This window comes from Pseudonaja textilis, chromosome 1 (genome assembly GCF_049901715.1).
Source record: "Pseudonaja textilis isolate UNSWEBS1 chromosome 1, rPseTex1.2, whole genome shotgun sequence".
Lineage (NCBI taxonomy): Eukaryota > Metazoa > Chordata > Lepidosauria > Squamata > Elapidae > Pseudonaja > Pseudonaja textilis.
The window spans coordinates 66,419,106-66,446,650 of NC_141990.1; the positions used below are offsets into that span (position 1 = coordinate 66,419,106).

The 27,545-nt window shown below is 33.2% G+C and overlaps 1 protein-coding gene across 3 annotated transcripts in view; it reads left to right on the forward strand.

Moving 5' to 3' along the window:
• AKT3 (AKT serine/threonine kinase 3) overlaps nucleotides 1-27,545 on the forward strand; it is a 159,250-nt gene that overhangs the window by 114,913 nt on the left and 16,792 nt on the right. For 2 of the 3 annotated variants that reach the window (XM_026705238.2, XM_087936850.1), the window contains 4 exons: nucleotides 887-1,009; nucleotides 9,749-9,877; nucleotides 20,994-21,208; nucleotides 23,445-23,532. In XM_026705238.2, coding sequence (XP_026561023.1) covers nucleotides 887-1,009; nucleotides 9,749-9,877; nucleotides 20,994-21,208; nucleotides 23,445-23,532 — 555 coding nt within the window. The remainder of the gene's footprint in view (nucleotides 1-886; nucleotides 1,010-9,748; nucleotides 9,878-20,993; nucleotides 21,209-23,444; nucleotides 23,533-27,545) is intronic. The other variant, XM_087936847.1, reaches the window with a different exon arrangement.

Below are 27,545 nucleotides of genomic sequence, written 5' to 3' on the forward strand. Positions count from 1 at the left end.
GTGGTTATAAGTTGAGGACTACCTGTATCGTGCAGCCTACTTTAAGAAATAAAGAATAAGGAAACAAGATGAAGAAACTAACCCTTTGTAAAAAAAAAAAAGATTTTAAATGCTAAATATGTTTAATGTTGAAAAATTGAACAGTGTTTAAGTTCCTGAACAAATTCACACATAAGTAATTCAAGTTATGTTTTTTTCTGATACTAAGCACAGAAAAGGAGTAATAGATCTAGCTAGAACTGCATCTTCTGAATGAAGTTTGGGTTGGAACTTCTTATCCAAAGAAAAACTTTATAGTGGAACAAGTTGCTCAGAAAAGTGGATTTCCTTTTGCCGGATATATTCAAGCAGAGACTAAAATAGTCATTTACTTTGATGCTTTAACTGAAATTTCTGATCTGATAGGGGTTGGATTTGAATGTTTAAATTGTTCTTTCTAATGCCTAGATTTAGCAAACACACTTTTTAAACCATACTCATTATTTTGTTTAATATAAAAGTTTTGGTAGAGTGATTGGTAGAATTCCTACCTTAGTTCCTTTGCTACAAATTAAAAAAAAACAAGGAGAAAAAGGAGCTGAAAGAAAAAAGTAGAGAATGATGATGATGCACATTTTTCCTCTGGTAACTGAAGGTTAAATGGGTAGCAAAGAAAATGCCTTAAACAAGATTGGTATATTGATTAAAATGCTGATTTAACAGCTCGCTTTTCCCCCTTGGAAACCTGGAAAAGATAAACCAGCTGCTATCTAAGAGTGCTGAATGTCCACTGAGAGTACACTATCTATCATCACAATATGGTGATGAGAGGTGTTTTATGTTTGTGTTAATTTCCCCCACTAAATCAGTAATTATTGCAATCCTGTCCCTGCTATTTACCCTGCAGCTGTTTTTCCATTTGTCGAGAGAGCGGGTATTCTCTGAGGATCGCACACGCTTCTATGGTGCAGAAATTGTGTCTGCTTTGGACTATCTGCATTCTGGAAAGATTGTATATCGTGATCTCAAGGTAAAAAAAAGTAATCAAAATGTTGTTTTTGAAGAGACTATTGGGAGAAACAAAGTAATTATGAAAGTTATGCAATTTTGGGAAAAATAACTAGAAAATTGTGGTCTAGATTGAAGTTCATCAAAATGCTTATTATTCAATTTTATATTGTGAACTGTATAACTTGGCATTTGTTTAAATAATTCATAAGAAAGATTGAGTTTAGTGATATGAATAAAGGATTGTGCTAATTTTGTTGCTTCTTTTCATCAAACACATATAAAACCACATATAAATGCTACAGTTGTAATTAAACTCCATCAATGAAAACAGGGACTTCAGTTTTTAAATGTTCTAATAGAATGTTCAGTGCTAACCTATCTCAGAAAATACAGAGAAGCCCTTTTGTCTAAGTTTATTTTGCATATTCAGTTAGCTGGACATGATTGGAAGCGTTGTTTTCCTCATTGCAACTGGCTTTGACACATTGAGGGTTCTTTTGTTTTTACTTTAAACTTGGGTAAATCAAACTTAAGTGTTGATATTTTGTTAGAAGTTCATTTTCATTTTAAGTACAATGTTTCATATTTTCCCATTGTGGTTTCATATTTTGTGAAGCATGTCAGTGCCTAAATAATTCAGAATAATAGTATTATTTGATTAAAGCAAGGGCTATGAAGGGATTCTTAGACCGGAAAATGGATTAAATATGAATCACTAAAGAGAATAATCACATAAATGGATTTACTGTTTGCAAATATTCTTTCCAGTTGTATATTTATTCTCAATAATCCAGAACCAAACTATGTTTGCAATCCTGTTACTTATAATACCTACTATTATTTCATTTTCATGTAGATCTTGACCTATAAGAATTTGATCAGTGATTGTTCCAAGTTATAATGGTGCTGATCGAATGGTGGTTACCACCATTGAGTTGTTACCTGGAGAAGTGACTAGATCCAAAGCAATCAATTTTTCTCTGTTTTTCCTCCTCTCAATTTTCAACGTCACAATATATGTTGTTTTTCCATTTCTGATTATGATAACTCTCAATATGTTTATAGTAGTTTAAAACTGAATGTAATCAAAGTCAAACTGGATTATTACAATATAAAGTATAGGGGGTTTGTAATCATTTTTAATAGAGGAGCCTGGAAAGAAATACGTATAAAAAGGTTGAACCTAGGTTTTCAGAAACAGCATATTATTTTTTCTAGGCTGTTCTATTAATTACAGTTGAGGAATTCTTACTACTTATAAAGTTAAATATTTAGGAGATATTTAAAACAGATTACACATACCAGAAATTAGAACTTTCATTTCTAATATTGGTTTTACATAGAAAGTATAGAAATGACATAAACAACATTTGTGAACATAACTACAATGAAATAGTATAGTCTGTATCTTTTGTGCATTGCCCAGAACCACTTCTATGAGTGGATAGCTATAGGCAGGTAGTTCTCAACTTACAACCATTCTTTTAACAATGGTTTGAAGTTATAACAGCCTTGGAAAAAATGAATTAATGACTTATCCTTAAAAATTCATTGCACTTTCCCTGTAGTCACATGATGGCAATACAGGTACTTGGCAATTAGTTCACATTTATAATGGTTGGAATATCATGCAGTCATATTATCACAATTTATGGCCTCCCTAGCCAGCTCCAGACAAGCAAATTCAGTTAGGGAAGCTGGATTCACTTAACACCCATATGATTCACTTAATGACCACATGATTCATTTAACAACTGTGTTAAATCAGATCATTGACATGATGATTCACTTATTGACTGCTTCATTTAATGATAGAAATTCTGGTCCCAATTGTCGTTGGACAAGAATTATACAATGGTTGAAATAAACATATAACCAACCAACCAACCAGCCAACCGACCGGGAAGTCTTTCCATTATGGAAGACTTTCACTGTGAATAATGCTTTCTGTACCTTTCTATAAGATGCAGTTGATTGACAAACATTAAAAAGTAGTTCATACCAATTCTTTCCATAGTTTTTCAAGGCTTTTGAGAAAGTATTTTGTATTTGATGTATGAATTTTGCATGGTATTGAATAGATTTTTTTATTTTAAATGATATGGATACACATCCATTCTTCAGATGCTTGTAATGTTTTTACTTGATGAAATTTAATAAGCTTAAATATCGACATTATTGAGCTTGGGTCACTTGAAATCGGATTGGAATTTGTTACTAACTCCTTAACAAAATTATATTCAGACATCTTTTTTATCAGTAATCAAGTCTCTTTGTATGTTCAGCCTCTCTGTGTTCAAAGTTTTAGTGGTCAAAAATTTGGAGAAGAGGATTAGAGACCAGACTTCTAAAGTGTGCTTCAAATATGGTTATGATAACTAGGAAAGTGCAAAAAATAGAAAATATTTCTAAAAAAACTTCTAAAATCAAACAAAGCAATCCCCCAGAATGTTTTGTGTTGTCCCAGGTTTTAATCAAAATAAAATTTTAGAATGATTTTCATGAGGAAGTAGAAAGACGACTCTTCCATTTTCTCTCTTCATTCTTCCTCTCAGCAGTTGCCTGTTGAGAGGAACCTCTATTTTCCTCTCCCTTAATTTCCTAATGCCCTCCCTTCTCTTCTTCCTTTACCTGCTGCCATTGATATCTGTGGGTTTTTATTACTCTTACTCCTTTCATTCCAAGAACTACCCAGTATTTCTGTGGTTTAGTCAATATCTGGAACAAAACAACAATTTCATTTTGGTGCAGATAAAAACTTCTTGAATATTTGTGTTCATGTGTTGCAACTATTTTGTGTATGTAATATTACATACATTATTTTTTTGCACATTTCTACTAATAATAATCATTAATTTCTTCATACCAAGAGAAAATATGAAGGAGTATATTGAACTATTGTACAGTAAAGATGTCATCACTCAGTGCCCCTTAGAAACATATCCCCTACTTATAAAATCTTGCATATTTGGGTACTTATTAGGTACTCTCTTAGTACAGGTAGTCCTCAATTTACAACAGTTCATTTAATGACCATTTGAGATTACAGTGGCACTGAAAAAAGTGATTTATGACTGTTTTCACATTTATGACGGTTGCAACATCTCCATGGTAACAAGATCAAAATTCAGTTTCTTGGCAACTGACTCGTTTATGATGGTTGCAGTGTCCCCGGGTCACGTGATCCCCTTTTGTGACCTTGCAACAAGCAATGTCAGTGGGAAAGCCAGATTCACTTAACAACCATGTGACTAACTTAACAACTTCAGTGATTCACTTAATAATTGTAGCAAGCAATGTCGTCAAATGGGGCAAAACCACTGAAGTTTTGGCCTCAATTGTGATTGTACATCAAGGATTACTTGTACTAGAAGGAGAAATTACATTAGCATTCCAGTCCTTGCCAAGATGAAAGGCTACAGGAACTGATGGAATACTTACAGAAATATGGCAAGCAACAGAAGAAGGATCAGTAAAAATTCTAACCAAGCTCTGTTAGAAAAGTCTAGAGAATTACGCAGTGGCCAACAGATTGGAGAACATCAATCTGCATATCCCAAAGGTGCTTCTTCAGGAGACAACTGGACTTACCTATTTTTTCTTTGGAAGATGAAAAAGCACCTTTGAGACAACCATGACCTGGTTGACTGAGAATCTCTACAGATTTCCATCAATCTGCATACTGAAATAAGGAGATTTATTATGCAAACTATTGTACAATATCCTTAATTTCACAAGCTACCAAAATAAAGCACATAATCATCCAATGCAGATTAGAGCCCTATATAGGAAAAGAGTACCAGATATTCATGCTGGCTTTAGAAAAGGAATAAGGAATAAGACATTATTGCCTAAGCAATGAGAAAGCCCCCCAAAATATCCCAAGGAATTCACTATATGCTTAATTCATTATATAAACACTTAAAATTGTTGATCATGTAAATGTGTAATTTGTGCTTAGAAAAATGGGAATCCTAAAAAAAAAACTAATTGTCCTAATGAGAAAACTATATATAGCCAGGAAGCCACAATATGGACAACACACGATAAAACAGACTAGCTTCAGGTTAGCAAAGGAATGAGGCAACACTATATACTCACCCCTTTTTATTCAATCCATATACCGTATATGCATGTATATATTTTAAGGGAAACTGGATTGAAAGATGAACATTATTTTAAAATTCGAGGAAGAAACATAAATAACCTGTGCTGTGCTGATAACACAACATCTAGTCCTTAACTTACAATGGTAAGGGAGCCCAGAATTTCAATTATAAGTCATGATGGTCATGAGTTGAGACACCCATGTGGCTGTGCCCAATTTTATGACTTTTTGCAGTGGTTGTTAAATGAATGCCACAGTCATCAAATGATCCACATCGTTCTAAGGGTGTTTTTTTGCTAGGAAAAATACTGGCTGGAAACTGGTAAAAACATAAATCATGGCCACATGACTGGAACACTGCAACAAGCCATAAATGTTTTGATGCTTTGTAAACTTTTGCTGTAAGAGGAAACTGAGTAAATGTCAGAAAAATCCTTCAAGAACAGCTGAACTTTATATAGCTTATCCGAATCACTTTAATTGATGGCAGGTGTTTACTGACTATTATTTAACATCACTTTGAAAGTGATTGGTTAATTCTGAGCATAATCACATCCCTATTTATAAGAGGGTGTGCACATTTATGCAGTCATATCATGTAAGATTTTTTATTTCTTCCCCCTTAAAAGATTTCAGTTGATTTTTCAATTGAATTGTATGCCTTATATGTTATATTAAACGTGGGAAAAATTCTGAAGTGATTAATTTGATCTGATTTTTTATCTCAAAAATCTGGCATTTTAACGGGGGTGTGAGGGCTTTTTACATCCATTGTTATATAGCTTTTAATGTACAATTTTAGCCAATTTATATTTCAAGGCAAATGCAATAGATTCAGTAAGCTGCTTATTCTGCAATCATAAATCAAGCAATTTGATTTGAAAAGAAATCCATGGTACATTTCAGAGAATTGAAATATTTAATGCCAGTTGTGGTCTTTCCTACTTATGAATATAGTCAGCCATGGATATACAGTATCTGCTACATTAATATACTTTCAATTAATGCATTGTTTGGGATTTTGTTTTTAAAAAAGATCCAGAGAATGTATATCTTAAATTCTCATTCAGAATTTTAATAGGTTTTTCATATATATTTGTATGGTAGTTAGTAAAGTTTGAGATGCTCGTGCTTATTTTATAAAGCCCTATGATGCTTTCAAATGAATTGAGTCATTTCCTACAGTGTGTGGAGTGTAAGACATAAAACAGATGGCTCTTCCTTCTTCTCCAAAATCCAGTCTGATGTCTGTCTTTTTGATGTCAAGCAGATTTTCCCAGGCTTTTTTAGACAACTTTACTTTTGTTTCGCTGCCCCACCCCCACCCCCCACCCGTGTGTGTGTGTGTGTGTGTGTGTGTGTGTGTGTGTGTGTAGATGGAAATGTCTCTGAGGATAAAATAATTTATTGTAGGTCTCCTCACATTGGTGGATCCAACAGGTTTTTTTAATGACTTATTTTCTTATAATAGAAACAGACTGGAGCATTTTCACTTACTATCATTCTTGATTTCTTTTTCCTCACTGGGTCCACTGACTATTTCTGCCATTCCTTTCTGTTACCTGAAAAGAACTTAGTAATACTTTGAAGTCATATTTTCTCTTCCTCTCCATCTTTTCGCCTTCTGCATTATTTTCTCTACTACCTCAAGAGGAGTAATGAGAAGTTACAGCTGGTTCAAAAGGCCCACATTATAGTAGGTCAAGCATGCTTATACAAATGTAGATAGTTCTTGATTTAGGACCAAAATTGAGCCAGAATTTCTGTTGTAAGTCGTTGTGGTCATTAAGCAGGTCACCATGTGACCTGACTAAATTTTACAACCATTTTTACAATGGTCATTAAGAAAGTCACCATGGATGTTGAGCAAATCTGATAAATCCAATGGGTGTTCCTTTGCCATTTTCTACACCAGAACTATCAATTAATTCAAAGTCTGTGAATTCTACATCTCTAGCATTCATATTTCTTTCCAATGCACCTACTGCTTTCAGATCACATTCACTTTGTGAGTTTAATTTATCTATGTCTAGATGTAGTTGAATATTTTCCATAACCATTATCATTTCATCAAACTTTTGAAAAATATTTCAAATAAGTTGCATTTTGCCAAAGTCTTTTTTCAAATGTCAGCCACATTTGCTTGTCTGTATCCTGATAAATTGCTGTTGTGTGTAACTTGGCAATGATAGATAAAAGAACACAGGAATCCTCAGAATGAAAAAAAAATATAAAAAGGCATCTTCAGAATAAAAAAAAAACCTAAAAACCCCAGGGAAGATATTTTCTATATATTTCAATCCAAAATTTTAAAAAGAATTAAAAAAATAAGCTTCAAACATTTTACAAATTAGTAAAATACAAAAATCCTATAGTGAGAGTCCAAAATAGATGTAAATCAGATGAAAATTCTTTCATTATCCCAGAACATGCCATGTTTTCCTTATGAAAAAGCAAAAGTTATTCAGAACAATAGTATAAATCAAAGAGAAGAAAAAGAACAGATAGGGTCCAGCAGGGGGGTAAAATAAATCAGCATTCAACCAGCCTGTCAACTTTTAAAGATAAAAAGTAAAATAAAACAAAAGGTACAAAAAGTGAAGTTTAAACTCAGGCATGTTTAAGAAAACGAGCTACCAAGAGGAAGGATGGATATCCATGTGTTTCTGACCACTCCCAGAGGGAACTGAAATCTTTGCTCCAGATTCCCCAAATGGGTCCACGATCTCCAAAAGCCGTCTTGGGTCATTCCTAAATGCTGCCATTCAAGTCCATGAAGCAGCACTACCAAAGAATCGGCATTGGCAGCAAAACTGGAATATCATTGGCAGGAAAAAGAAATGTTCCTATTATTCAGCAGTCATCTTGGGGAGGGGTCTCTTCTATTTAATATAGACTATTTTCAGTATTCCAAGCTAAGTAAATAGCAATAGCAGTAGCATTTATATACCACTTCATAGTGCTTTATAGCACTCTCCATGTGGTTTACATAGTCAGCACATTGCCCCCTAACAATCTGGCTTCTCATTTTACTGACCTCAAAAAGATGAAAAGGCTGAGTCAGCCTTGAACCCAGTCAGGATACTGGCAGCGGGCAGAGTCAGCCTGCAATACTGCATTCTAACGATTGTGCCACCATGACATTAGAATGTCAACAATCTTTAATTATATAAATATTACTGTATTGAAATTGAAATGATGCAGTATATCAATATTTATAATAATTCAAATAAAAGGAAAGAAAAAAAGCAAAAAATCTTTAATATTTTAATACTTAACTATCACACGTGTGTGTGTGTGTGTGTACTCATGAGAAATAACAGTGCTTCTAATGTCAGTGTAATATATCATGTTTTTCATGCAGCTAAGGTTATTATTATCATACTGAATAGAAGATAATAACAGAGATAAAGGGACTTTGGAGGTCTTTTAGTCCAACACCCTGCTCAAGCAGGAAACCGTATGCCATTTGAGACAAATGATTGTCCAATCTCTTCTTAAAAACTTCCAATATTGGAGCATTCACAACTTCTGGAAGCAATTTGTTCCTCTGATTAATTGTTCTGTCAGGAAATTTCTCCTTAATTCTAGGTTTCTTTTCTCCTTGATTAGCGATCAGTCACCTTGATTAATGATTGATATGATGAAGAAACTTCCATTGATGATTTAGCAAGGGGATCAATTGCTAAAATATGAGTTATAGCATCTTGATTCAAATTCCATGATTTATGTAATTGTATCAGAAATCACTGTATAAATTCATAATTATATAATGGTGTTTGCATCATGATGTACCACATATGTGATAGAACTTTTCAGTTTTCATGATTTGTTGCAAACACCTTTAGTTTCTATATAATTACAGAATAATGAACTTCTGCCACAATATATGAATACTGAGTTCTCTTTGCTGGCAGCTTTAGAATTCCAACAGAATTTGGTTCATTAAAACAAGAAATCAATTAGATTGTCATTTCACTTTTTCTGTACAATGTATGAAGTGTTTTACATAATTCTGGTTATCGCTCTTTCATGTTTAAGAAGATAAAATACCACTACATAGAGTAGTTTCTTCTCCTCCATTTATGCTTTTTCCTGCAAGTGTGTGCTGCTGTTCTCTCTTAAGGTTAAATGGCTGTGGTTACCAGTGAAACAAGGTGTGTACATATGCCTATCGAGATACCATGAGCCACTTTTTAATTAATTATGTGTGTACTTTCATATTTAGCAGTACATCTTGTGTAAGATTTGCCTAGCCCTAAAAATTATTATATAAAAATATAAATAGCAATTATATAAATGAAGTAAGTAAATATCGAACTAGATACAAATAAATGTAATTAACAGATATGCTGGTATTTTGTTTTTCTTAGAATAATATTATTTTAAAAGCCATTATTGGTTCTTCAGAAAGAGTAAATGAGGGAATATATTAAAATGGAAACATATACACTGGGTTAAAGGAGTAAAGATACGTAAATAAATATGTTACTTCAATCAGTTGAAGTAACATTTAAATTGGTTTTAAAGGGGAAAAATTTAAAATATCAGATTTGTCCTTATCTATTTTTATTTATAGCAAAATTGTAATCAAATTATTACATGGCAAGGTTTTTGACTGGTTTTTTTATGTGTCTTTGTAAAATACAGTTAGAAAATCTAATGCTGGATAAAGATGGACACATAAAAATTACAGATTTTGGACTTTGCAAAGAAGGAATCACAGATGCAGCTACTATGAAAACATTCTGTGGTACTCCAGAATATTTGGCTCCAGAGGTATGTCAGTCCTGTCTTACATTTTCTTTAATCATAAATGCTTTGGAATGATAATCTTTATATTTTAATACTTGCAGATACTATTACAAAGGATACTGTATTTATTACAGGTTTTGTTTTGGGAATTTTTAAAATTGTAGTTTAAACTTAATTAAAAGTGTAGTTAAACACTAGCATATGCATTACAATTTACAATTAATTTACAATTTCTGTAGCAGAATCTGTCTTGCTGTATAAATTGTAAACTCTCCCTCCCTCCCTCCCTCCCCCTCCCCCTTCTTCTCCCCCCTTTCTCTCAAAGGAATCTTTTTTCTTTCTCTTTTAAAGCATTTATCTTTTCACACATAGAAAAGTAAAGCTAATTCACAAAAGTTCACAAATTAGATGAAATAAAATAAGGAGATGAGAATTTTATTTCCAAATGAAGTTTAGAGAAAATTAAATGAATATTGCTGATATAACTGTATGAAAAGAGTTGTAGCTTAATCTAAATAATGTGTCACCTTAAGATAACAGCAAGTTAACAAGTTTTCATTAATGTGTATTTAAAGGTCATCATTAGAGTATATTTGTCTCTTAAAATCAAAAAGGGTTTGAAAGCAAGATTTTCATTATGATCTTTTTCTGCATCTTGTGATCAAACCTGGAAACCTGTGACCAGCTCTGGATGGGTACATGCATACTCATTATTCTTTATGAATTCTATGCATCTTATGTATGAATTATATGATGTTTAGAAGGTTGAAGAATCTTCTACAAATGAGGATTTTTATGAGAACCACTCAGTAAGACAGATGGACAATAAGGTTCCTGTTGGCAGAACTTCATTGAGAGTTTGGCAATAAATCTCAGTCTAGAAAATAAAACCTGCTCTTAAGAGCTACGGAAGGGAGTCAAGCTCAAAGTTCTCTTAGATATGTTGTTTTTAGAAGCTTTTTTATCGAAGTTCAGCTGCTTTATTATAATTAAGCCTTTTTCTATGTAATAGTTCCAGGATTTACATTTTATGTGTCTTTCTCCTTTCCTTATGTGATAATGCATTTTTTCCTTGACTTTTTAAAAAAAGAATTTAGAATAACTTGATTGTCCCTTTGAATATACATTAATCAGTATACATTAAAATGAAATTTTGTTGCATGCAGCTCTCAAAGGGTCTCCACCTCTAATATACACTACATAAACATGACAAAATAAATAAACAAACAAATAAATAAATAAATATGCATATACATATATGACATATACATGTATGACATGGAGAAACAACACAGTCTAGTTTGGATGTACACATGTACATGGTGATAGAAAAAGAATCTTAACGAGTTTACCAGATGGATGGCATAGGGAATAAAACTGTTACAATTTCTGGTAGTCCTGCTAGAAATACTTCTAAACCTCCTCCCGGAGGGAAGCAACAGAAACAGACCGTGAAGTGGGTGTGTGGGGTCTCTAACAATGCTTTGAGCTCTAAGCACATAGTGCTTATAAGCGGTATCCTGAATAACAGAAAGCAAGCTTCCTTTCATCTTCTCGGCTGCCTTTACCACTCTCTTTATGGATTTCCTATCTGAGGCATTGCAGCCACGAAACCAAACAGTGATGCAGTTTGTTAAAACATCTCAATCGTGCCTCTGTAAAAAGTGGCCAGGACAGAAGGAGAAAGATGTGCTCCTCTCATCTGACGCAGGAAATGCAGATGCTGATTTTCACATTTACTAAGAATGATGTGTGGAGAGACCAATTCAGATCGTTCATTATCTGCACCCCCCCAGATACTTAATACTATTGACCACGTCTACAGCCGCATCCTTGATACTGTATGACTATGCCAGCTCTTTCTAAAATCTATGATAATCTCCTTTGTTTTATTAACATTTAGAATCAGGTTACTTTTATTGCATCAGTCCACCAGAGCCTTCACCTCTTCCTTATATGCATTTCCATTGCCGTCCTGGATAAGATCCACCTCTGCCTTGTTATCTTAATAATATGATTTGTAGCAGATTTGGCACAGCAGTCATGAGTCATCAAGATGAACAGTAGCGGACTCAAGACAGAGCCCTATGGGGAACCTGTACTCAAGGAGATGGAGTTGGAAACTTTTCTTCCAACTCCCACAAACTGGGCCCTATCAATAAGGAAATCCAGTATCCAATTACATAAAGGAGTATCAAAACCTAATAGGCCCAGTTTGTTCACCAAATGCTGAGGAATGATTGTGTTTTAACGCCAAAGTAAAATCAATAAACACTATTTGCACATGAGTATTCTTGTCCAGGTGTACCAAGCTATAGAGCAGTTCTTCCGATAGGCAAACTATAATGAGTCAAATATAGGGCAAAGGCATGAAACCATATAGTCCTTTATCAATCTCTCAAAACAAATCTAAGATGTGGAAGAGACCTCTGTTGGGTTTCAATAACACTTTTGTCTGTTTTCAAGCTCTTTCTAGCTTAGCAGATTCTTTCCTTATATCTATATTCCTTTTTAGTTTTCTTTTACCTGCAGAATTACAGCAGCATTGGAAACATTATCCATCTTTTTGAAACACTTGTTCTGTTCTTAGCTTTCCATAGGTTTAAAATGCACAAAATTACTTCATGCGATTCTCCATGACATTTTGAATGATTAGTCCACATCTTTAACAGTGATACAAATGATATCCATTCTTCTTGACTTTTGGACCTGTGACTCTAGAGTTCCATTTTGTAAATATGTCAAGTTGTGATAGTAATGTTCCACCTACTCCTTGTATGTGAGAAAAAGACACTTCAACATTTATGAAGCAGGTAGTTTGATAGAACAGATCATCTTCTCTTAGGGGCTTGTGAGAGGACAAGGCATTCCAGGTCTGCCACTATCTTGAGGTTGCATTCTAACTTCAGAATCATTTGTTATAGGCTTACTCTTTCTGTAGCCCAGCTCTTGATCTTGTTTCAGTACCAGCTTCTTAATGATACCTGCTAATAATTTTGTCTAAGATCCATATCTACTTCTGGACACTCTGGGGAATATAGATCTCTCCCCAGAATTCTAAAGTGGCCAAGATTATGAGATAGTTAAATAAGCAGCGTGTTCTGAAACAAGGTGGAAAAAATGGAAGGAACAAAATAAGCTTTCTGATAGGCCATATCCAGGTCTAATAGTGTTTGTTAGAATTTTGGGGGCTATATTTCTGCTTTCTTCATTTTGAAACTGTTCTCTTCTTCTGGAAGTGGTATCCATAGTGGAAATTAGGGAGGCACCCACTCTAATCCATAGAACTATAAATACTTAAATCTCATCCCTTCTATAAATGATGGGATTGCCATTGCAAAATTCTTTTGGACTGATGCATAGCACATTCCTCTCCTCTTCCTAGTAGAAGTTTAAGAGATACACTGGATTCCAGATTTGAGTGATAGCCATCCTTATCTTGGGACTACCACTCCCATAATGTAGACTACTGTCTCTTCCCATCCTGGGGCTGGAATATATCCTTTGGTTCATGAACATTCATGGTCACTGCCTATCTTGCAGTTATAAGCTGGAACTGTTTAATATAACAGGAAAGGTGGGAGATTGCATCAGCCATAGTATAATTAAAAGATATGTTAATTGACTAATAGATTCTGTTTTGTCCATTAGTCACTTTGTCTTGATATCAAAGTCTGTAGTTTTGCCAATAGAGCCTTTCTTAGTAACAATCCTCTGTAGTTACCATCTGCTATCCTCCTTCAGCTATATAACTTACCAAAACACTTAGTAACTAAGGTGCTTTAAGGTCTGATGCTGGCAAGATAGGTATAAGCAATGGGCATTAAATAAAGTTATCACAATTGTCAAAGTTCCAAAATGACTTACTAAGTTCTATTAATTAAGGAGGATTGAAGGAAGATGCCTAAAATGTAAACCTTTGAGAATATATATAAATAGCTGATATCTTTGTATAGCAGTGGGCAGTCAACCATATGTGTGAAGTTTCATTCTTATCTGCAGCAAAGATTCTGCTCTAGTCAAGTCATATTTGTGAATCTTTTGTCAAATCAAGCCAAGCTATGATCTCAGGGTTTGTAAATTAGTGATTTGTTTTTGTGCTTTGATGTGAAGCCTGATTTAAAAAAAGACAAATTTAGTGGCTCATAGTACGAAGACTTTTACCCTACAAGAGCTGCCTGCTGATCCATTCAGTGCTTGAGGCTATGAGTCCAGAACTACATCTTGGAACATATTTTCCTTTCTTTCTCAATCTCTAATCAATTATATATTCCATCTATGGAGAACAGCCCATATATGGAAAAGTTATTCCAGATGGTAGCTGTGCTTGGCCTTGAAGTATATTAATATCAGCAACCAAATCAATAGATGACTCATATTGTTCACCTCAACAACAATAATTCTTCAACCTTTGTTACAGCCTTTGCTACTACTGCTTAAGATAACCATGGATGCATGATAAAAGTCAGATTAAGTACCCCTCCCCCAAAATTAAAAACCCGTATAAAAGAAAGAATGTCATTGTATTTTAAATTCATCATCTATCGGTATCTCTTAGAGCAGTTCATGGAATATCTTGTACTCAAGGTCATTTGATGCCAGTAAACAAAGACAGAAAACTAGGTGTCTTCAGGATGGAGTCTCTCCATAGCCTTGCCTATTTCAATAGAATAGAATAGAATAGAATAGAATAGAATAGAATAGAATAGAATAGAATAGAATAGAATAGAATAGAATAGAATAGAATAGAATAGAAAACTTTATTGTCACTTTGAACGTATGCTAATTGGCATATATTAAAATGAAATTTCATTGCATATGGTTCTCAAAAGGGTCACCACCTCCAATATACACTACATAACCATGACAGAATGAATGAGTAAATAAATAAGTAAATATATACAAAATTATGCATATACCCACATATATTATATGACACAGAAAAATAACAATCTAGTTCGGATGTATACATGCACATGACAAGAAAAACAAATCCTGCGTGTTTGCCAGATGAATGGCATAGGGAACAAAGCTGTTACAGAATCTGGTAGTCCTGCTAGAAATACTTAGAGACATGGGTGGGGTCTCTAACAACGCTTTGATCTCTAAGCATATAGCACTTATAAGCAGTATCCTGAATAACAGGAAGCAACTTCCTATCATCTTCTCAGCTGTCTTTAACCACTCTCTGTATGGGCTTCCTATCTGAGGCATTACTGCCACAAACCAAATAGTGATGCAATTTGTTAAAACGCTGTCAATCGTGCCTCTGTTAAAAAGTGGCCAGGACAGAAGGCGAAAGTTGTGCTCTCCTCATCTGACGCAGGAAATGCAGACACTGGTTTGCATGCTTCACTAAGGATGACCATATTGTTAGTTATCAGCACCACCAATATTTAATGCAATTTGACATTCTACTTCTATTTGCAGGTCTTTTTGTGATCATCTCAGTTCTTTTTCTATTATTCTGCTATCTATAGGTATTGCAATCTCCACTATCCAGACTTTTTTTGTCTTTCTTAATAACAATTTTTAAGTCTGGGGTGTTATCTGGCAGATTGAATCCTAAAGTCCCAGAGCATTTTAGCTTCTTCAGTTTTCATTACTTTGTTTCTTTAGGATTCTACTAGTTCTTGCTTGCAGGCAAGTGGTATTTCTTGCAGATATTCCAATGCTCTATTATTCCTACTTTGTCATGCTGTTCTTTGTAATCAATCTGTGCAAACTTCTTACAGAGTGAGTCTCCTTGAAAATTTTTTCTCTTGTTATTAACCTCTCCTAGTCTATCACCATTAACTATTCATAATGGTTGTTGGATCCACTCCTAGTGGAACCATCTTCAGTTCATCATTTCTTCCCTAGAAATTTTCCCAGCTGAACTATTTTATTTCTTCTTGCATGTCAAAATTAGTAATAATTTGGGATTTGGGATTTCCTAATGAATCTTCATTGCTGACCTAGGCAATTATAGAATTCTGTTCTATCAGAGAACTCTGCGAATACAATGGGAAAAAATTAATCTTATTTACACTGAAAGCATAGTAAACTATGCAGTGGCTGCATTTCTGTTGAATTAGCATTATTTATTCATCCCTCTAAATGTACAGCAATTTTAAAACAAAACGTTGCTCACATAAAGATACAACAACGCTTGAAGTGTTAAGTACATTTTTGGCATTTCAGCTTCATTATGTCCAGTCCTCAAATGCATGAACAGATAATCATATGAATATTAGTTTTTTTCACATGCTTATGTGATCACACAAAAAGTACATGCTAAAAAGAAACAGATGGTGACAGATGGGGAAGGTTGAATAAGGTGGTTTCTTAGAATCCTAGAAAATGTACTTTTGTAATAGTGTTAAAATAAAAATTATTTGAATGCCAAGTAAGAATATACAGAACAATTGATTGGTAATTGTTTTCATATAATGGTAATTTTGATTAAATGACTTTCACTGTCAATATTCTATCTCAGTGTTTTCGGCATGCCGAAATGGGAGTGTGCATGTGCGTGGGCCAGAAACCAGAAGAGCAGCTGCCTGGTGTGCATGCATGCACCAGGCGGCTGCTCTTCCGGTTTCTGGCATGCACATGCACATCGGTCAGCAGAACTTCTCGTTTCTGGTGCGCATGCATGCACAAAGACCATCTGGCTGGTAAACCAGAAGACCAGCCACCGGGAAGATGATTTTCTGGTTCGGCCAGCTGATCTTCGCACATGCATGCCAGAAACCGGAAGATCAGGTGGCTAGTGCACAGGCACACACCAGAAACGGGAAGATTATCTTCCTGGCATGCACATGCGCACCGGGCAGCTGCTCTTCTGGTTTCAGTGCTCCTGCATGTGTGGAGACCAGCTGGCTGGCACGGCTCAACTCAAAAGAGCATTAGGTTCACTATCATGGTTCTATCTTATTCATATTAAAGCCTGATATAAAAGAATGGGCTTATATGCAAACATTCTTGAAAGAACTCATTACTCAGTAACAATTAACTTTTGAATATATTTTCATATCATTGTCCTATATAATAATATTTAGCTGGAGTGGGGGGAGCCCTCCAGAAAGTAAATAATTTTTATTTTTCAGTTTTCCTGAAATACAGTTTTTATAATACTTTAAAGCTAGATTTAAAATTGCTACCTAGTTTTATGTTTAAATATGTGTATATGTCCTCTTAGTAATCTTATTAAATTTTTGAAACAGCCTATGTCCATTATGTAAAGGGTTTTCTTTTTCTTTTTCTTTTTTTTTACATAATTGGAAAGGGCCATTTAGGCTATCAAGTCCAGTCTCCTGCTCAGTATAGGACTCCAAATATGTCTGACAATATGGCTGCCAGCCTCTACTTGAGCGCAACCAATGAAAGGAGTTCACCTCCTCCCTTGATATTTTTTTAAAATAGTAATCAGGGCTACATAATATAGTCAGTGATCAATCAGAGAAATTTATTTAAAAACATATGAATAAAATAAAAGACATGAAGTATTTTGACAATAATACTTTATTAAAGTTAAAAAGAAAGGATAAATAAATAGAAAGACGCATATAGTTTCTCCCCAAGAATATTTTGATGAGTTTCATTAGTCTTGGTGGGGCAGTGGTTACAAGTGTAGGATTGCAAACTGCTCACAGGCTTGGATGCTGACTGGGCTCAAGGTTAACTCAACCTTCTATCCTTCCAGGTCAGTAAAATGAAGATCCAGATTATTGGGGGCAATATGCAAATAATGCTTCAACATTGTAAACCTCCAAGAGAGTACTGTAAAGTGCTATGGGACAATATGTAAGCCTAAAATGCTATGCTAAGTGCTATTAGTAATGTCCCAAAGTTAATCCAACAATTGCCAGTTGAAATTTGGGGACTTGGGATACAGTCACATTTCAAAACAATGCATTTTTATCCATATGTCTGCTGTACTGTATGTGTTGAGATTGTTTACAGTGGAAATGAAAGCTTCAGAACTTGTTTCCCCCATCAGAAGTAAAATTATGCTTGAGCTCAAGTTTGTGTGCTCATTCTGGAATCATGTTCTGTTCCTGGAGATAGCCTGGACAAGTAGTTGTAGTTTTCTTGGCCAGGTTTTTCGGAAGAGGTTTGCCATTATTTCCTTCCTGGGGCTGAGAGAAAGTGACTGGCCCAAAGTCACTCAGCCAGCTTTGTGCCTAAGGCAGGTCTAGAATTCACGGCCTCCTGGTTTCTAGCCTGATGCCTTAACCACTAGAACAAACTGTTTCTCAGTTGTGGTTTAACACTGCCCAAAATAAGCTCACTGATACTCAGTGATATGAAACACAACATTCATAGTAAAAGATAAATAAATTGGAAAAGAGAAACATGATATTGTAGTTGAATTTGTCTTGAAAACAAATTAAACTGCATTTAAAATATTTCTTTCTGTTGCAAGAACTTATGTGAATAAAATCATGTTTTAAGTTAAGCCTGTCAAATAATCTAATAACTGAAAACCATGACTTTTGTTAGCTAATGTTTTTAAATCTTTGAAATATATTGAATGATCCTAATATATAGGAAATATATTTATTATAACAACTGATAAATCCTGCCTTGCTATGGTAAGGTTGAATTGAAGTGTCATGTTTTCTCTAAATTATTCAATTTCAGTTTCTAGATATTTTATTGGTGGTAGTTCCAAAGTAAATGTTAAGTTTTATTATATATACTTTTAAAAAAAGCCACAGACACTTCATATTTTACCACATATATTTTTCCTTTTTTTAATGCAAAAGGGGATCCCCATTCTAAATGTTACAATAGATATGTGAGTTATTTAACAATAACAAAGTTTGCTTTTTACCAATCTAATATTTTTATTCATGTGTAAACTGAAATAGTTTTAAGATATTTTTATATGATCAATTAAATTTTATTTAATAATTTAGTGTCGATTAAATGTAATAGTCCCAAGATGGTTTATATAGTGTTAATACACTAACTGAAAGATGTTAGTAACTTACTGGTCAAGTATAATTTAATGTATGACAGTGGTTCTGCATTACTGTCTTATTATTTTCATCACTGAAAAGCAGAACTTTATCTCATTGATTATTAAAACAAGCAGAAAAACTCTAAAATACTGCTTTTATTTCTAATATTAGTAAACTCTTCCTAAATGTAATTGATATACATTTATTTAGATAGATGTAGGACTTGATTCAGTTTTATAGGCATAATCGTATATATGAAGAAATACTTCTCTTTTTTATCTTAATGCCATTAAATAAATTTACAGATGTACCTTAACAATGAAAGGAGTTCTTATACAATGATGTATACAGTTGTATCATATTATATGGTACTGGAAAAAATATAGGAATATTTTCTTTGTTCCAGCATTCCTAACTATAACAACAAGAGCAACAACAACAATGGCATGACAAAGTACCAATAATGGTGCATATATCTGCAAGAAATGCCACTTGCCTGCAAGCAAGAACTAGTGAGACCACAAAACAGACAAAGTAATAGAAAATGAAGAAAATGAAGAAGCTAGAGTGCTGTGGGATTTTAGAATTCAAACAGACAATCATCTGCCACATAACACCCAGACTTAATAATTATTGATAAGAAAGATTTTTTAAAAGTTTGGATAGTGGAGATTGCAATACTTTGGAAAAAGAAAACAAAGATGTATTAAACAAAATTAAACAAATTTAGCCTTGAATAGAATGCCAAGATATCTGCAGCACTTCTTGAATTCCATCAACATTGACAAAATCAACACCAGTCAATTGCAAAAAGCTATTTTACTTGACATAGCTTACATTCTGCAATAATATATTTATATTATTAAATTACAACCTTTATCTATCCCAGGGATTTGGGAAGGACTCAGTAGATGGATAAAAAAGCCAAATCCAGCCTAAACTTCTGCCTGAATGTACAACCGATCATAACAATAAGCACCTGCTACATAACACTCAAGAGTTAACAATTACTGATAAGAAAGACAAAAATGTCTGGATAGTGGATATTGCGTACCTGAAGACAACAGAAGAGAAAGAATTGGAGAAAATCACAAAATACAAAGGCCTGCAAATAGAAGTAAAACGCCAATGGCAAAAGAGAACAAAGTTAGTATCAATAGGAAAAGATGCTTTGGGGGCGATCCCCAAAATTTGGTATACCGCTTGAAGAGTTTGTCATTGACAAAATTACCACCATTCCATTATAGAATATAACTTTAGTTGGTATAATTTATATCCTGTAATGATACCTTTAACAAATACCAGCATTCCTCTACCCCCAGATTCTTGGGAAGAACTTGATAGGTGGATAAAAATTCTAGATCCAGTCTAAACATCTGGCTGATGATACAACTGACCATAATAATTAAAAAATAATGTAATGTAGAGGTTAAGCTGTTGGACAGCCTGGTTACAGGCTATCCTTGGCCAAGGAAGTTTAGTGGATGGCTTTGGCCAATTATTGTTGAAGCTTCCTCAAAAAGTTGCTTTGATGAATAATAGAAAATAATGCTCTATATGGTGCATTCCACTGTTAATTGATTGGCAAACAATAAACCAAGCCTATGCCTTATATGTTGTTCAATCCTTAGAGCAGTGTTTCTTAACCGTAGCAACTTAAGTTGTGTGATCCTCAAATCCCTCAGAATTCTGGGAGTTGAATTCAGAGCTTAAAAGTTGCCAAGGTTGAGAAACACTGCCTTGGAGCATTAATTTTTGTCATAACAACACCATAGCATAACAAATAGAAGATACCTGCGGTTTCTCCAGAATTATTGCAACCACATCATTGCTTTTATAGTGGAAGATGAAAAATGAAATACCTTATGATCAGGACTATGCTCCACTACGCTAAATTGAATCCTTGATTCTAATAAATAAAACAGTAGAGCTCAAGGCACATAATTGATACTTTTAAAACAGATGCTCAAAATCTTTTAAATCATATACATCTGTGTTTACCTAGAAGGGTAATGACCTCGAAATGAAGTTACTGCCTTGTTTAACAAAGACTAAATATAATACTTTCCTTTTCCTTAGAAAATTATGATAACGTTATCTTTTAAAGGGTAATTATTTCAGAAGTAAGCTGTTTATCAGGTAAATATATTTGTCTAAGTGTTAATAATGCCTTGATATTGCTATTTTAGGTTTTGGAAGACAATGATTATGGTCGCGCAGTGGATTGGTGGGGCCTTGGAGTTGTTATGTATGAAATGATGTGTGGCAGATTGCCATTCTACAATCAGGATCATGAAAAACTTTTTGAACTCATTCTGATGGAAGATATAAAATTTCCTCGAACTCTCTCATCTGATGCAAAATCATTGCTTTCAGGTCTCTTGATAAAAGATCCAAATAAACGGTAAGATTAAAGTATAACAGATATATTTTAGTATTAAAATTTTTATAGGATCAGAAGTGGCAAAGTTTATAACTAAAGAGAAAATATCTCTTAAGAACTAAAATGGTGCTTAGTTAGTCAGTACTGGACTTTCCAGTGTTTGAATTATATATTACATTTTTAAATACAATAAATAAGGTTTAAAAAGTGATTAGTTGGTAATAATATTCTTTGGGCTCACTGCAAATAATGGGATACAATTATTAAAATTGTAGGTCTGTTATTGGCTCTCAAAACTCAAAAAGAGGTATTAATGTTTTTGGATTGAGAATACAATGATGAAGCATAGAAGTTGCCTATATTTTCCTGAAAAAATAAATTGTAACCTGCTGTAAAGTCTCAGAGAAAATAATGGCTCAACCATTATCAAATTATTTCTTATAAGTAATTTAGGTGTTAAGGAGAAAAAACTTCTTTGTGTCGTATTGCAACTCTGTTTGGACACTTTTCCTCTCTTTGTAAATTCAATTGTCTTATTTGAATCGATAAGTTGAACTGCTGTTAATAGACAGAAGTACTATGGAATGTGAGGGTATATCATAGCACCTCTCTGTCATTCTATATATTTGTCTTTTCATAGGTTTGATAGCAATAATTTCAGGGAAAGGCATATCTCTAATAGTTGCATGGAAGCAAATGCAATAGTTGCTACATTTTATTCATATTCCTTGGAAAACGGTCACAGACATCTATATTCATACGTTTATATTTACACACATAAGCACACAATATAATTATTTCTTTATGTTGCTGTATGCCACTTAACAGTTACATAACTGAAGCCATAACCCTAATTATAATATTGCTATGATAAAACATACTTTATGATGCCATGATACAAGGAAAGAAGTTTGCATTGCAAGTTTGTGATGAATTGCTCATTACATGCTCTCCTTGTTCCTCTTTGCAGATTAAAGTAGCATAAAAATACTCAAAATATATAATTTTAAATAGTTTTTATGAAATTATTTTACATATATAATGCAAAGTACATTCAAAGAAAAAGATGTAGTAAATGTGAAAAAGAAAAGAGAACACTCACAAACACATAAACATTTGAAAAGCCTTATATTAAAAGAATTAGATGGGAGCTATAGCTGAATATGTTTATGGCTTAATGAGAGTACAATTAGATAAGCAAGATAGTCTTATTGCATAAAGGACAATTAAATGAAAAAGCTAATTTTGAATAAGTTTGGTTATCTTTAAATGGAAGCAGGGACAATGTAATGTAACTAAAAGCATAACATTATTTAAAAATATATAGAAAACTGAAAAAAGAATTGAAGTAATAGTTTATTTTAACAAAATCGGAAAGCATGGTAGCAACTTTTAGAAACAGAACAGGAAAGTTATGCCAAAACCACAGTAAAATATCACTCTCTCAAGATTGGAAATGTGTTCAAGTTGTATTGATAATCAGTGTGAGTGATAGAGGCACTAAGGCAGGGGTGGGCAACTATGGCCCTTTTATGAATGATGGACTTCAACTCCCAGAATTCCTGAGCAAGCCACGCTAGCTCAGGAATTTTGGGAGTTGAAGTCCATAAGTCATAAAGGGGTCATAGTTGCCCACCTCTGCACTAAGGCATACTTTACTGGGATCTCAGTTTCCTGAATTGTCTCTTTTATCTTATAACACTTTCAGATATTATTTATTTGATTGATTGATAGCTGATTAAAACAAATAATATAGAATAAAAAGACATAGGATCCAAACATAATAAAATAACCATCAATAATACCAGCAGATTGGCTGTACCACATATGCGGGGCCTTTGAAGTAAAAGGAACAGAAAGTGCAGATAACTCTTTCTAATCTGCTTTTGTCTCATGCAAAATTCACTTTACATATTCTAGGAAATTTTTTTGCTTTAAGATTAAAATCTATATGAGCATTCCTGTGTTTTCAATCCAATTAATTTGTATAGCAAGTTTTAATAACTGCAAGTGAAAATGCATGAGCTCCAAATTGTATTAAGGAAGGCATATAATTAGATATGTATTGTTATTTTTAAAAACAAATCCCCCAACTTGAAAGTTGTGTTTTTAATTATTAATGGCTTACTTATTAAATCTTACATTATTTCATGGAATAATTTTAATTTTTTTAGTGATCACATGGTCTCTGGGTACTTCCCCCCCTTTTTTCTTTTTTACTAATAAGAACTGTATTGTTTACACTCTTCCCCAATAGTCTTGGTGGAGGACCAGATGATGCTAAAGAAATTATGCGACACAGCTTCTTTGTTGGAATAAATTGGCAAGATGTATATGATAAAAAGGTAGGTTTATATCAGATAAAACAGAATTCCTAAGAAATCCCAAAGAAAATATACCTTATTTCAATTATAACAACTGTATATCAAGTAACTGCATATCAGGTAAAATGTAACAAACTATCAAACAACAACAAACCGCCCAATATATCTAAGCTTAACAATCCTGGTCTTTCCTGATTTAATAGAAGTATCTCAGTTCTATTGAACTGAATCTAATTTTTTTTTTAAAAAAACAGTGCTTATATTTAATGGAATCTGACATTTATTTCATAATTATATTTATATTTCAATATATATTATAATAAAACAGAAAAATTGTTCCCTTTATTAAATTGTCATAAGCTTCTTGTACAAATATGTGATATAAATTGAATAAATATAAAAATTGTATTTAGTAAGCTGAATTTAATCCAAATTATATTTAGAAAGCTGAATATTTAGAAAACTGAATAGATGAATGTGGAACTATATCTTCAAATGTTTGCTGTAGCAAAGATTAATCAATCTATGAGTCATCGCAGGTGGGGAGTGGTAGGTTGGATTTCATCCTTTCTATTGAATCTCAGGCTGATGTTATTCAGAGCAGGGATAGACAATTGTACAATTCCTGTAAGCCATAATCAGTGTGGATAGTGATTCTGAAAGCCATGTGCCAAAATATTCTGAGTATCAATATGGATCCCATTAACTTTTGAATTTGATTGATCCACCAGAAAGAGCTTAAAAATTGGGTCACATGCGCCCTCAGTTTTTTGATGTTGGGTAGCATATAGATTTTAAAATAATTACAAATATTTTGCTAGTTCCAAATTATGTTGAATATTTTCTAAGACCTCTGAATTAACAGTATGTACTTTGAGATTAACACAAATTAATAATGTGTAGCAGAATCCTCTGCATATTTTTTTCTAGAAGTAGATCAAACTCTATTAGGTAGAGCTTATTATTTGGTGAAGTTTAGAGGATTGTATTATTAAAGATGGATGAATTATAAATTAAAACAATAGGGGAAGTTTCTGTCAAAATATGTTGATTTATCAGATAGTTTCAAACTTCTTTTTTGAAAACAAAGAGAAGGAAAAATGCCTTTTCACTGATATTTATTTGATATTGAGCAAATAATTTAGCAAATATAAACATAACACGTTTGCTGTGGCAGTTTGCAACTTGCTGTAGAGTTGGCTACTATGGAACAATATATGAACACTGACAGCAAATAAATAATTAAGCTAATTAGCAAACATCAGCTATTTTATGCAATTCTAAAAAAATAACCATTCGCACTATTTAAAATAGAAGAGTAAATTTACTAACATTTTCCCAATCTCCAGGTGCTAAGTTTGTGAAAGTAAAAAAAGATGAATATTCTATAATTGCATCTTAATAACAGAAACTTTTTAGACTTAAGAAACAAATAAAAATAAAATTCAAGGTAATTTTGATTATGGTGGCACAGTGGTTAGAATAGCAATAACGCTTAGACTTATATACTGTTTTATCGTGCTTTACAGCCCTCACTAAGCGGTTTACAGAGTCAGCCTATTGCCCCCCCAAATTTGGGTCCTCATTTAATTTAATTTAAGAATGCAGTATAGCAATCTTAAAAACTCTGCCCACAGCCTTGAGTTCAATCCTGATCAGCTCAAGGTTGACTAAGTCTTCCATACATCCAAGGTCGGTAAAATGATGACCCATGTTGTTGGGGCCAATATGCTGACATTATGTAAGTGCCTTTGCTAGTATTTAACAATATTTAATACTTAATATTTATGCTAAATAATCCTTTGTCTATACTATAAGAAAGAATGCAAAATATTCTTCTATATCTTCTGCATTAAGGCATATACGGACTGTAGAGCTAGTTTGCTTAATTTCACTGGGTTGTATCTTAAAAACAATAGCTGGAATCTAGCTTCTGGAAAGTGGAGGCCTTGTAACCTCTGTCACTAGATCTGCCAGTACATTCAGTGTTTGGCACCCCTTCAGATCTGATCCTTTTCAAAACAGGAACATCACAGGATTGGAGAAGACAGGAACCAGAAACACATGGAGCTGTGATGTTAATTAAAGTCAGGTTTATTAATTTGTGTATACTAATATTATTAGTTTGTATAAATGAATATAATAAATAATTAGTGTACATCCTGTATTTTTGTTAGGTGAGTGTAATGTGCACATGTGAACTTCTTACACATATACATCCAGTCTGTGATAAACTTGTGATACTAAAACTGTCAGTGGAAATATTTTTATTTATTTCCATTAGGAACTACAGTAGATTCATGTCATGAGTTCTAGAAGATGTGTATTTTGCTTCTGGTTCAATTCAATTGATATTTCTCATAAGTTTCTATTATAAATATTATGTTTCTCTGTTTAACATTGATGAATTAGTTCTAAATTCTCAGCTGTACGTTCATATATGTAGAAAATTAATCTGTAAGCTTTCGACATCATGTATTGAAATTGTGAAAAGATTAAGGTTTTGTGTGCGCATAGCTTTCTATAATTTGTATAGCCTTCACCTCTTTTCCTCATAGTTAAACTTCAATTTTATAGAGAGAATTCAGATTTAGTACAATTTAGTGCAAATAAGGGTAGTGTCACCCTCACATTAAGTATTCACACATAAGATGACTGAGATTCTCAAATATTAATACATTATATCGAATTACACATTGCTTAGATTTAAGGTAAGACATTACATTTGTGTCATGCTTTTTTCAAAAAAGTACTCAAGTCAATTATCAAAAAGATTGATAGAATAACTGACAGTTATTAAAATTTCTAAATTCCTCAAACTATGTTTGGCTAATCCATTAATATAGCTTGAAGAAAATATAACAATTTATCCTACTTTTCAGTCCAAAAACACAAACTACACACAAACATACATGCCTTGATGTAATGCACATTAACACAACATCGAAGTATATGGAACCCCTCCCCTTCACAGTCATGTGAATGGCTTTTCTTAATAACTGTGCTTGCTGATTAACAATCATTATAAAAACAGTTATAACTTCAAATGCAGTCACATAATGCCTTGACTTAGAACCACTTACAAACATAATTCCAGGCTCAATTATGGTTATAAGTTGAGAGCTATCTGTAGTCCAATTTAGCTTCATCTTGTTTAAGGAGTTAAGCAAGCTTACAACTTGGATTTGTAATAGTTTTATGAAAGGCAATTAAGCAGTACATTGGACTTCATTATTTTATTTATATTCTCATTTAATAATGTTTTTAAATGTATGTTTTCTCCTTTCTAAATGTTTGATGATATTTGCATAATTAGCATAGGTTTGTTGGCCTTATAAAAATAACCAAATTTTTAGTCCACTCCATATGTTCCTTTTGGTCAACATTGGGAGATACTAATTCCAAAATGTTGAAATAGTTTTAACATTTGACTTATATTTGGGGTATTTGTATTTTTAAAATAGCTTTATGTTGATCAGAAATTATTTTTAAATAAAATTATAACATTTGTTTCCTTTATGCTTTCAATGAAATTTCTTGGACTTCAGCAAAATAAAATAGCCTCAAAATTTATGGCAATATGTGTTGTAGATATTGTGCAATTTTTCACAATATGGTTTATTTCAAATATTGTATTATTGTGTTTGTAAATTGTGTGTCAGTATAACGCATGTACCTCTTGTTTGGTTGGATGCTAGCAACTGACTGAGTAATTTTAGAGTAAGCATGACTGGAGTAAAACAGAGCTTTGGTTGTACTTATGGCATAGTATAAAAATGGGCTACAACTGTCTGTTATTGTGTCCAGTGAATCAGCAGTGAATGGTGAATGTGACATGAATATGCCTAAGCTAGTTAACCTATTTTTTGTCCATTTTCCGACTTCTTATCACAATATTTTGATTGATGAAATCCATGACAGGCAATGGAAGTCAATCTTTTGGGGTAATAATCATGCCTATAGATGACTGTGAATTTGTGGTGAAGAATATGATTTTAAAAAGAAAAATGATGTGGGAAGTCTGAAACCGATCT